Source organism: Acipenser ruthenus, chromosome 3, assembly GCF_902713425.1.
Source record: "Acipenser ruthenus chromosome 3, fAciRut3.2 maternal haplotype, whole genome shotgun sequence".
NCBI classification, from domain to species: domain Eukaryota; kingdom Metazoa; phylum Chordata; class Actinopteri; order Acipenseriformes; family Acipenseridae; genus Acipenser; species Acipenser ruthenus.
This window is the reverse complement of record NC_081191.1, coordinates 106,789,074-106,802,761: the sequence shown is the minus strand read 5'-3', so window position 1 is coordinate 106,802,761 and position 13,688 is coordinate 106,789,074. Positions and strand designations below refer to the sequence as shown.

The window sequence follows — 13,688 nt, the reverse complement described above, 5'->3', positions numbered from 1 at the left end:
CGTCAACTACTGTACTTTTGTAAAAAATCCCCTGAAGAACTATGTACCCTGGTAGGCATGGGAACTGCAACCACAGTGGGTTACGGGTCAGTTAATGTGGAAACACTTTTAAGAAAGAAAAAAAAAACTACATTTTGGCGGGTTTTTCTTTAGAACTTAAAAAAAAATACACCAGTGGTGTTTTAAATTATGTAGCACTGTGTCACGTTTTAAATTAGAGTCAGTGGAGCTTCGATCTGAAACAAGAACAAAAATACTGATTGGAGAAAGAAATGGTGACAATTACTTAATACATACAGTAAATGTAACATAAAAGCAACTAAGATTTAGTCCTACATGGGCTAGAAAGCAGAATTGATATTATCATGACCAACACTTGTTTTTCGTAAGGTTCCTATGTAAAAAATAAAAAAAAATAAAAAACTGATTAAAAAAAATCCATAAATATTTTTCTAGCTGAAAAACAACCTTTTCATTGGGTCAGCACAAATGCTGCGTGGGTAACATTAAACATGACAACAACTGAAATGTATTTTTTCAAGAAGGTTTGATTAAACACAATGTATGTTTATTATATTAATACTATACTGTATGCTATATTGGTACAATGCTTATCGGGAGGTGAGCGCTATGTTGTAGCATATAACAAAATGTAAGTCTACTTCATTAAATAAAATAATGCTATTATTATTATCAGTTAGGTTTGCCTTAAATAGCTACGTTTGTGCAAAATGTGGGGCTCCAGGAGATTGGTGTGGGGGGATTCTATTGTCTTTTTGTTCATATGCTACGTTCTCATTTTTCTGAACTTCTCATTTGAAATCTTAAGCAGAAATGATCTTCTTAACAAACAACTGTAAGCAGCCCATTAAATTCTCTGGCACACTCTACTGGAAAATAATAAGTTTACACTTCAAGCTGCACTTTAGGATAACCGCGGTGGAGCGTGACTTGCCTTGAGTTACCATGCATTTACTCAGTGTACAAGCACCTGAGTCAAATGAAAACATGTCTGTGTAGACCCAACGCCCTCACATTCATAGAAAGAATTACTAGCCTCCATTGTTGTTGTTTTTTTCAATTACTTACATTTTATTACTGTTGCACCATTTATACAACTACATAGAATTTGAATGCATCCATATTCCAAATCTTTTTTTTTTACTTTTGTATCAATGAGTGGTGGGGTGGTGACAGTGACACGGTATGGAAGAGAGTCTGGAATGGCAATGAATGTAGACATTTTATTTTTAATTTTTTTCCGTTTCCACTTGACCGATAGACAGAACTACAGGTGCACCCAACCACAGACATGCATTAACTTGTCAAGATAGAAGGAGAAAGAGACAGAAACAAAGAGCAAGAAAGATATATATATACATACATATAGATAAATCTAAGTAGACTATATATGGTAGATATGTCCCAAATTAAAGACACTGGAGTCATAGGAAGAAAGAGAAAGACAGACAAATTCTACTTTCAGATTGGCACTGTAAGACTGGAATGCTTTTGTTCTAATTGTGTTTGAAAGTGATGGTTATTACCTGTGTAAAACAGGCAGACAAAACATAAGTAACAATACAAAAAACACAGGAGCTGATTGCCTTAGCACTGACCCAACAGGCAGAGATGAAAACATAGAAAGCTTAAGGGTCTTAATGGGACTGGCAGAGTGCATATACGATTAGTAGATTCTACCTTTTCCATTTCCTTTTCAGGCATCTGTAACACGAGAGTCCAGGAAAAACAATGATTTCTTGTGAACTGGGACATTTCCTGATGAAACTTCAGGCTGAGCAGGTAGTGTGATATTCCACTGGACATGAAAGGTGGTGTGGGAAAAAACTGACTTTAATCAAGTTTGTTTGTACAGCAGAAAAAGAATGCAGGGTTTTTTTGTTTTGTTTTTTTGTTTAAAAGGGGCTGTCCATTATTCTTGAACTGCTACGGTTTTATCCTGGTTAGCAAGGGGAGCCTCTGAAGCTTTAACCTCCTGTGCTGGGACGGCACTGTCGGTGGCTACAGGGGTTGAACTGGGTGCTACTTCCTTGGCTGGGGCCTCCTTGGGAGGAGGAGCTGAGGCAGTGGCAGCTGCAGCAGGAGCTGCTTCCGTGGGCTTTGGCTCTGGGGCTGGTGCCTCACTTTTAGCTTCCTGGGCTACTGGGGCAGCGGGGGCCTCAGTCTTTTTGGCCTGGACCTCATCCTTACTGGCACTCTTCTCTTCTGCTTTGCTCACTGCAATGGGTGGTGCAGGAGCTTGGGCTTTCACATCTGCACTAGGCTCTGAAACAGCAGGGGCAGGGGCAGGGACCTCGCTAGCTGGTGGAGATACTGCAGGAGTTGCCGACTTCTGCTCTTCCTGCTTGGGTATGGCCTGCTCTGTACTCTGAGGGGGCTCAGCCTTTGGCTCAGAATTGGCGGCTGTCTTCTCTTCCTCAGTCTTAGATGGCTCCTCCTTGCTCTCGGCCTCGGCATCTGTCTGGTTGGCATCAGGCTTGGAGTCTTTATCTGTTTTCTCATCTGTTCCTTCTTTAGTCTCCTCTGCTGCTGGGATCTCCTCCTTGTTCTCTTTCTGTGCCTCTCCTTCTTCCGCTGTTGCCCCTTCAGCCTTATTGTCCTTGTCTTTTGCTTTCTCGTCGTTTACATTATAGCCCTTCTTCTTCTTGCTCAGCTTGCCTCCCATGTTCCTTGTGTCTGTAAATGAAGAGAAAATAACCCAATCAACACAGTGAAAAATGGGAATGCCCTGGCTTTTTATGTTGGTCCGGGCAATACTAACATTTTACTTCTGTGGCAGAGCGAAAGCCCTAAAATGTAAATAGTGTGTGTGTGGGAATGTAAGGTTGGCAGGGATGGGGTTAAATCTGCCCCTGCCAACAAACACAGGTGTGGCAATTCCCCAGTTAGGTAATTGAGTGCGAACTGGGGAGTGGCCATATGTATAAAAAGGGGGGGGGGGCTTTTTTTTATCTTGCACTCACATTTAAGCAACAACATATCTTTCCCTCGAAGTAATTAGAATGTGGACAAATATTACACAAACTCCAATACAATATAATAAAAACACAACTTGATATAACTAGATCATGTGTTTCTGAAATGCTGTCTCTGTATGCATGCAATACCAAAAAACACGTGAGATGCTAGAAATTGAACGTCTATAGTTTCTTTTTTTTTTTTTTTTGCATATTATATTTTTTATTTTGAACGTCTATAGTTTCAAGGAGTAAGTTCCTGTTTAATGCTATTTGGGTTGAAGAGTAAGTAGCGGGATTCTGAAAAATACAGCGTTATACGTTCCCACGTGATGCTGCAACTGTTTAAATAACATACCTGTCAAAGGTATGTTCAAAGCTCTTTTCAAAATGGCCTCACTAGTGCACTGACAGTGTAAAAATTCTGTAATGGGGTACGGAACAGAAAACCCAGAGCACTTGTTTGTTATGTTGGTTTTATTGCTCTTCCTGCAGTGATTTAGAGGACAGATCTCAAACCCCAGTGAAATATTATTAAATAATACTGTTTATAATTATGTGGCAATACTTTTTAGCAATAGTTGCCTAGGTAACATAAAGCATGACTGTTCAACTGAGTATCAAGCAGTGAACCCTTTGAAAAGACAGCAATACATTGGGAGGGCAGTGGTGCCAGTTGTGGCGGTTGGTTTATATTAACTGTCATACGATTTAAATTGTTTTCTCTTTGGGCCCTGGAGCATCTGTTATGACTAAAAATAATAACAGAAGTTGAAGATGCAGTGTCAGTCATGCATACCACAATTGCAGTACAGTTTTATCCACAAGGATTTCTCAGTTCCCCAAGCACCAGGGCCCAGTATCTTGTCCTGAAGCTTTACTTAGTAGACAAATCCTGCAGTGGTATCCCCAATGATCAAATATAAATGTACTAAACTCTTAGAGAATGACATGCCCTTTACTGGATGTATAGCATGAGATGGGTTACAGTCGCTTGACAGTTGACATTTCAGTATTATGTTTTCAACTGTTTATATTTCACACAAGTAATATACAAAGTAAAAGGTGCTGGTTATTAACAGGAGTCGGAAAACAGGACACAGTCAGTGTCTGATCTCTTGTCTCTTGAAGAGAAAATCAACTGGTACTTGGCACGAAAATGTTGATAACACATTTTGTAGCTTTTTTTTCTTCAATTGGGCACCATAGACTATGCATCCCATTCTTTTGCAAGTGAAAATTGTTTCAGAAAGGGACTGTTAAAACTAAATTAGTCTATAGATATTATCCATGAGTACTGCACATTGTGAAATAACTACATGAATCCCTAAAGATACAGCACTAATCTACTGTAAATTCCACATATTTGAAATCGTACTTTGCTAGCATTCAGTCCTTGTTTAACTCTGACGGAAATGTTCAGGGTTAAAGGGAATCTATATATATATATATATATATATATATAGGTCTGGCAATTTAACAAAAAACATTTTCCATCATTGCGTACAAGTCTTCCCTTACTCCAATGCATTGCTCTGACTTTTGACAGTTTAAACATTAACACGATAGAGAACACATCACACTGCTCTCGCAAAGTAAACACATTTTCAGCCCCAGGACTTCAGAGGACTGGGCGGGGCCAACAGGAATTACCTCTAACGTATTACCCCCACTATGTAGTTAAAGTATGGTAATTCAGTGTTACTTCTTGCAATTGTTGCAAAGGGATTCAAAGCAACCAGAAACCAGTGCAGAAATCCTGTCATTTAAAAAAAATGCACGTAGTTGTAATATAATGTAAAGTAAAAATGAATACCATTCTTCGAGTTGGAGGACACAACTGCAATTACCGTACAGAATTACAAACGTATTCATAAAACTTTTTCAGATGCACGGACATAGGGGGAAAAACCGGCATCAAGAATTTTTTTTTTTTTTACTGTAGTGCATACGCTTCTGCAGTAAATTACTGTTATACAATATTACAATGTGTACATATTCACCTATTTTACAGTTATGCTTATTAACCGGAAGGGTAATTTGAACTGCTAGCAGTAACTGTAATGTAGCTCTTTGACTGAAACATGTCTTGTCAGCCTTTCTTTTTCACAGTTTTGCCTAATCATGTCTGTCCATTCATTCGTCTTTGACGTTTATAATACACTCCCAGCCTCTTACTGACACTTCAAATTGATTTGGCTATAATCTAATACATTTATACAAATATTTGAACCGGTTCATGCACTCTTTATTCACGTTCTTACTTTTGCGATTCTGAGGACCCAGTGGTTACAAGTGACCACAGGTAACTTAATTCATTGGGAAAAGCATCTGGACAGGTTAATTTACTGGAGGGAGTGGATGAAAGCCACGCCCAAAATAAAACTAAAACAATGTGAAACATTTGAAATGCTTCCGGACTAAGTCAAAACTACCTAGAATTGTCACTAAAACAAAGCGAAACATCTTGGAAACTACAGCACGCTATTACTGCGGCTGTATAGTCTATATGATTTGTGTGTACATATGATTTTGTGAACAGCAAATACTGTGCTCATTTATTTTAAAAGAAAATATTTACACATTAAACCATTTGAAGAAATAGGATACATATTTTGGTAGCATAATGTATAGGCTACATAAAACCATAGACCACAATGTAGTTTACAAATAACTTTTCTTTAGCTTGTATGCGACAAACAAAAAATGCTACAATCTAATAAAATTAAAATAAAATGCACCTGCATGTCTAGCTAACAATCTCCATAATAATCACCTTACAATGACACAATATACAGTATATGGCAAAATTAGTATATCAAAGTGGTATTTAAAATAAAACATGAAAAAAATGATTCTACAGTAGTACACAGTTTTTAGGGGACCTTTTTTGGTGCACCAGGAAATGACGGTGTTTACTGCAAAGTTTGTTATGTATAGTAAAGAAAACTGAGCTGTTTGGATGCAAGGGAGATCTATAACGATTTTAATTTTCAAACGCATGAGAGACTAGAGATTACATCCAAGAAAAGGTGAAACGTGCACAAAACAAAGATAAGCACAACAAAATAAACTTCCATACCTATCAATATTCACTTTCATCCCTGGGCAATTAATAAACCTAAATACTTTTCAGTCCAAATAGTTTTCCTGGTTTCCCCCAAGGATTATCAGACCTATTTCCCCTCAGAATCCTGTCAGAAAATTGTGATTAAGTGTCAATCATGTGTTACTATTTATACAGTCATTTTCATTTCAGTAGTTTATCAACTAGTGTCGCTAATGAAAATATTTTGAAATATACTGAGGAAATTACAAAAACATACAGGAAGCAACTGTCCTTAGCTGGAACTTGTATTTGACTTGGTATCATCTTTGTTAAATTACTCACGACTACAAATACTAAGCATTCAGCAAACTGCATGACACTGTGTTATTAGTTTAATAGTATATATAACAATAAACAGACCATAAGTAACAACCTACAAGAATGACTTTATACCAGAGGTATCTACATCTGAATTTCCTACAGTATGTCTGTTTCTACTTCTGTATTCACAAATGAAACTGCTGTCGATTTCCTAGCAATCACATGCTTTTCAGAAAACAGCGACACATAAAATCCTGACAAGCCACTGTTTAAAGGTCCTGGATTACCCAACAATTGGTGACGAGAACATAATTAGTAATTTGGTAGCAATGGAAAAATGCAAAATGCAACAGTGAAAAACAACCAAACAAAAGTTCTTAACTTGTTTTGATAAATGTTTGCGTTTGTTTACTGCGCTTGTTTTGATAAATGTTTGCGTTTGTTTACTGCGCTTGTTTTGATAAATGTTTGCGTTTGTTTACTGCGCTTGTTTTGATAAATGTTTGCGTTTGTTTACTGCGCTTGTTTAGATAAATGTTTGCGTTTGTTTACTGCGCTTGTTTTGATAAATGTTTGCGTTTGTTTACTGCGCTTGTTTTGATAAATGTTTGCGTTTGTTTACTGCGCTTGTTTTGATAAATGTTTGCGTTTGTTTACTGCGCTTGTTTTGATAAATGTTTGCGTTTGTTTACTGCGCTTGTTTTGATAAATGTTTGCGTTTGTTTACTGCGGGCAGCAGGTGGCAAAACCACGTGTTTAAAATGTACACAATTTAAAGTAATTTTCAATAAATTTCAGTGGTTAAACTCACAGGGCCTCTTGAACCTAAAATGATCATAGAAGCTACAATACTTCTCAATGACTTCCTGCCACAGAGAATATTTAAAAAAACACCAAAAAACACTTATTAGGGAGCTCCCCTAAATCCCTTGTTTAGAAATATACAGGTTATTAATGCTTGTGACAGTAGTCGTCTGCCGTGTGTGTGCGTGCATTCGCTGCTGAGGGACAGACAGGAGATCCAGACAGAGGTTGAAGTTGATAAGCCCCTCCACCCATTTGAATGTAATCAGTGCATTCAATAGGCGTAATCAAGACACATGAGACACATTTGAATAGTCTATATGGTCCCCCATGAGCCACACATGGGGTCCGTAGGTGATCATCAACGCATTGAATGGTGTTCACAGGGAGACAGGCTGCACCCTGTACAACTGGATTCTATTTTTGTGGTTAAATAATTTGAGAAACGTGTCATACTCAATCCAGAGACAATTATTATTAAACATAACACCATGAACACCATGAATTTCATGGAGGTGTGGAGAACGAAAGCTGAAAATATCAGAATTATATCTTTTGTAGTTTTTAAGATATTATCGTTTTCGTAAAAATAAATGCTGTTTATCTTATTTGCATTCGTGTCGCTCACGTCACTGAGACGGGCAGGACACACAGGCCTGAGGTTTTCTCTCTCCTGTAACAGCGTCCCCTGGTGGGCATTTTCCCGGAGGTGTTTTTGACAAAGTTTTGACATTGGGATTATAGACACCATTATAAAGCATGCCTTTAAAGTGACATACACCCAAAAATACTTTTTTTAAGGACTGATCTGAATTTGGGCATGCAACGCTCACACTGCTACTCTGATCACAAATCACTTTGAACAGATTGTCTAGGTGCTATGCTTCCAGAGATATGCCTGAAAATGTGTTTTTTCGTGCCATAGAGATGAAAGGGACTGGTGGTGGGCTCTTATTTGAGCCTGTAACCCTGCAACCACTGGTGCAAGGGGGATCACTTTAGCTGTCCAATGGTCTTAGCTATCCAGAGAGCCCACACTGGAGCCTATATTCTAGTGCAGAAGAGAACTGCATGCGTTTTTATTTATTTAAAGTGACATACACCCAAAAATATTTTTTTTAAGGATTTATCTGAAATTGGGCATGCTACACTCAGGCGATACTCTGATCACAAAACACTTTGAATTGAGTCTCTAAGTGCTACTCTTCCAGAGATACGGCCTAAAACTTAAAACTTAAAACGGCGTTGTCCAGCGTATGTTCGTCTTCGCCGCTCCCGAGTCAGCGCAGGGGTGGTAGCGGTGAGCCCAGCTTAAGTAATACATGGATATATTCTAAATAGGGAGAAAATAATAATAATTAAAACAAATTGGCGACTACTAAATTTAAAAAAATAATAATAATCACGCTGTCTAAGCTAAATATCATTATAAAATAAATGTTTTCAGTTCTGTTTTTAACAATTTTCTAGAAGATTTTGGCCTACCCTGTTAAAATTTCTATCAACTGCTGATGCCCAGAAAGATCAATTATTGGAACCGCACATTACCTGGTTTCTACCTGGAAACCAGCTGGTACGGTATTTACAACTCCAATGCAGATAACTTAGCTTAATTTAACAAGGTAGACAATAAACATTTAGATTTAAATTTACAGCAAAGCACTTTAAATAGAGTGATTTTATTTATTGTTTTCTGAACAAGCACTGACAATTGATAGAATTTCCAATTGGTTAATTCACAATGTATTACAGATTAACACGAGTGAAAGCCAGCAATGGATCCAAAGGAAGTTGAACTAAAGGAAATGCTTCTGTTTACAGCTGGTTTACCGTTCCCCTGAAGCTGCTGGCTTGCCCAAGCTCCTGTTAGCAAGTGTTCACTGTATACAATGATTGCACTTCCAGCTTTGAGGGATTTGGCAATTCCCCTGCACAGGATCCCACTGCCAGGGTACTTTCTTTTATTAGCACTCACACTGGGCAAGCATTAAAAAATAAGTTCGAAGTACAATTTTATTTTTTGAAAAAATAACATATTGCTTTCAAAACAATACACAAAAGCATACAGACATACTAACAATATACAACTTTAGAATTAATTAAACAGGCAATTATAGAAAAAGAGTAAATAATAGCCCTTCATTCATATCACTAGGCGATTCAGTTTGTAACAGAAGTTTGTCACCTCCCATAAATTTGAGAGTACAGACTTTGTGCTGTTGTTCACTAAAGTGTCTTGCGACTGGTGATTTTATATCCTTGTTTCTAATTGCATTCTTGTTTTTCCGTTTGTGAAATGGAAGTTCCTCGATTGTCTTGCCAACATAGCAAAGACCACAAGGGCATTTCAACAGGTACTCAACATACTTTGACACACATGTATTCCTCTGTCTTACTTTGTATTGCATATTAGTTTTAGGATGTGTAATTATATCACTTTCAATCATAGCATTGCAACGCACACGGTTATAACATGTAAAATTACCTTGCGGTAATAATGCTAAAAAATGAGAAGGTGTAAATGTGTCTGCTTTTAATTACAGATATCTCTGATATCTGTTATGTCTTTTTTCTTGTTTAAAAGTGCAAAACTTAGGCTCACTACAGTGTCTGAATTATAGATCTCACCATTTTAGAAATGGGAGTTAATTTGAAACAAAAGTTATAGTGTTTGTTTTTTACATGACTGAGGTTGAAGTAACTGACCCCAGTTTAAAGACTTACATTTCAACATTGCATTATTAATCCAGGTATGTTTATACCCTTTCATTAAAAATCTCTTTTTCATATTTCAGATTGCAATACAAAGGCTTCCTCAGACTCACAGATACACCTTATTCTTAAGAAATGACTAAATGGCAAATTACGTTTCAACACCAATGGATGATAACTAGATGCATTTAGAAGACTATTTCCAAACATTTTCTATACAGTGGTTATCAAGCAATGTCCTGCTTTCAAAACTTGGACATCAAACAATGTAATGCAACTATACCATATTCAACGTGAGCAGATTTAATATTGTTGACATATTGTATATTTTATATTAATTCCTTGTTGGTTCCTGTCCAATTCAAATCTGAAAAATCTTATTTTCTCGCTCAAATATAGATATCAATATAACTGACAGCGGCGTCGGTGGATGAAGTCTAATTTTTATACCGCTTCCAAAAACGTGGAGCAAACTTTTCACCAGATTAAATGTTAGTAAATCAAGTCAAATTTGTTTATCAGTTAATTGTGTCTTAAAAAAAAGCTTCAATGAAATTTCTTCTGGTATTCATAAAACTCATGTTTAATGAATTCCCCTGTTTGTAAGAGGCATTCTGATAGCCCAATTTAAGTTTCTCCATAATCTACTGGCTATTTTATAGTTCTCCACCAGACATAACTCAAATAGTACTTTAAGCCCGTCCTACTGATTGAAGTCTATTCCCTGGATTTACTATAGCACAGCTCTTCAAAGCCAATGTAAAAAAAAAAAGAAATTCAAAAGATGATGTATTACAGATGTAAATGTGTTTAGTGGCCATAGCCTATCAAGGAAAAATAATAAAAACATACATATTCATTTTGAAAGGGGAAATCTGTTCCTGAACCAGAAAACATATATATTTGTAACAACGGTTACTGTATGCGTTCAAACAAACTAGTACATCTAATATAATACAAACTCACTAGGAAGAACAGTGAATGATGTTTACATGAAGTCTAGATTAACATAAAATGGGCATTCTACTTGTGTATACACTAAATCATTGATTTTAAATGTGCTCCCCACCCCCACCACGAGCCCAAAAAACAAACAGTAAAGTGTCTCCTTTAGATTAAGAGTGGGAGCGCTAGCCGAACTAAACAAATGAGTCGGACTGTTTTAAGACAAATTTAGAACCTCTGCTGTATACGCAAGGTAAAAATAAACACAATTTCAAAACTGCTTTGAAATAAAAACATGTATTGAAATAAAAACATCCTAATACCTTGATTTCATGATTTTAATTAATACACAACCCTGCTACATTCTGTAACTAGCTTGAACCATATTGCCAGGCTTAGTAGAAAAGACCCACTGAATATCAAACAGAAATTAAATCATTTGTACTATTACCACAATACCAAATACTATGTTTTGCCAGTAATCTAATGCTCAGTCCAAAGGAGGTAATTAAACACTAAAAATAAAATCCAACGATTAAAGTCCAATATTAATACTAATATTAAGACAATGCAGGTATTTAAATAACACTTTCAAAAAAGTTTTAGAATTCAGTATTGTAAGACTAGCATAAACAGGATAAAAAAAGTACTTTAAAGTTGGCAGTCTATGATAGTACTAGACAACAATTTTGACTCCTGATAAAATATATCCTGTTGCTTTCTCCATCTGCCATTATTGGCAGACAGTGACTGTAAAAACCTGTAAAAGGAGAGCTTTCAAACATTGCATCCAACTACAGAACAAAATCCTACACCCTGCTACAAAAGGTCCTATTTATATTCTTCTCTCCGTGTCCACACAGTTTTGCGAGTAGGGGCTCAGCAGGGTCATATGTCAAGATTCTATCAGCTGATCCCATGAAAACCTTTTCCAGATCAGCAGGAGCTTTTGGACTAACTAAAAACACATTTACCTAGCCTTTGTACGGCACAGACATCATCTGCTTGGATTCAAACCTCCAACCTCTCTTCTGCATGGAATACGGAAACCGCACTATCAAATTATAGGGTACAGTTAGATTTTAGCCAAGGAGTTTCCATAACACTGAAAATATGAAGTTGACATTTGAAATGGTTCGCAGTGGCAGGTTTACAAAATACATAAACTTCCCTTACAAGGTTGCATAATTAGTTTGTCCAAACAAATGTATGCGTGTATCATGAAATAGAAATGCATTTTAGGTTTAGGAATGTTATTATAGTTGAGATCAGTCAAGACAAAAAAAAAACAAAACTGTATTTTCATGACGGTGCCACTTAAAATAGGGTCATTCAAGTTAAGTGTATTTGGTACTTGACAGCACTTAATAGTACTTGAACATTTTGAATTCATAGCTGAATGAATTCCATTTTTTAAGCTCTATTTTATCTGAAAGATTGTCTACTTGACTTACCTCAGAACTGATGCATTGTTATTGTAAATTGTGATAATTCTTACCCTTCTTATAAAAGTTTACTGTGATGTACCATGGAATCATATATTGTTTCATACACAGCATACATATAGAAAAACAAACTTATTTCATATAGTCATTCATGACAAAAGTATTCCTACCCCTGCTTTAGTATTTTGTGTGTCCTCCTTTTGCTTTTGTTACAGCTTTCAGATATGTCTGATAATTCTTAACCCGTATGTTACATCTTGTTTCTTATATATTCCTTCAGCTCTGATACACTGGATACACAATGCTTGGCTACAGATTTTTTCAGATCAGTCCAAAGCATTTCTATTGACTTGCTCTCTGGTGATTTCGAAGGCCATTCCAGAACTTTTATCTTTGTTTTATTCAAGAATTCCAGAGTTCACTTAACCACATGCTTTGTGTCTTTGTTGTGTTGGAAGATAAACTGTCTGCCAATCAGCCTAAGAGCAGAGGGGATGATTGTACTTTGTAGATTGTTTTGACACATGGCTGCATTCATTCGATCTTCAATCACATGAATGTCTCCAGTCCCTGAACTGCTATATCATCATCGAACCACCTCAATGTTTACATGTAGGTTTCCTTCATTGAAGGCTTTCCCTTTTTTCCTTCAAACATAAACTGTGGTCCATTTCTGGGGAAAGGTTTTATTTTAGTCTTGTTGAAGAATACTTCAGATTCCTGTTCATATTTTAGACAGTTTGTTTTAAGAATTCTGTGACAGGGTAGTGTCACCGCTCAAGCTGTTAACGGCAGGAAACAGACCCAGAGACAGAAAGCAGCAGTTTAAACGCATGTTTATTTACAATACAAACATGAAAAAATGGAACAAAATAAACTGGTACGAGGGCCAAAATAAAATGTTCAAACAAAAGAATAAATCACTTGTACGCTGGGCATTAGCCTTCACTACAGATATAAAAAAAAACCTATACAAAAATCATATAAGTTCCTCTTTTTCTGGCTATTGACTTTATAATGCAGCTTGATTACTGAGTAATGGTTTTCAATTAATAACTATATCTTTTAATGAGTTTTATTACATTTTACAAAATTTGAATGTAAAGATGCCAATACTGCAGATATTTGAAATTGCTGAAGTGCTTTTGTTTTTTATAAAGACTGTTTGTTAAACTACCAGAAATTGTGTATTTTGGTCATTGTCATATTAATCAGTGGCCAATGTTCTTGTATTTAACATGTTGTCTTGAATTATCTTGTATGAAGTGTAGGGGGCCAATACTTTTGTCTGTGACGGTAACTGAATTTTAATACACGGTCAATTGCATATCAATACATACTTCTTTAGGCCACATAAAATAACAGCAAAAACTATGTCTCAACAGGAATTATAGGCGACATCTAGGACATGCCAGTTGTCATCATGGCTTAACT

The 13,688-nt window shown here is 36.4% G+C and overlaps 1 protein-coding gene across 1 annotated transcript in view; it reads right to left on the bottom strand.

Annotated features, from left to right (window-relative positions):
• Nucleotides 1-1,048: 1,048 nt before the first annotated feature.
• Nucleotides 1,049-13,688, bottom strand: part of LOC117435771 (brain acid soluble protein 1 homolog) — a 36,419-nt gene continuing 23,779 nt past the window's right edge. Inside the window, exon 2 of the mRNA XM_034059187.3 lies at nucleotides 1,049-2,697. Within this exon, the coding sequence (XP_033915078.1) occupies nucleotides 1,934-2,686 (753 nt within the window). The 5' untranslated portion in view covers nucleotides 2,687-2,697 and the 3' untranslated portion in view covers nucleotides 1,049-1,933. The remainder of the gene's footprint in view (nucleotides 2,698-13,688) is intronic.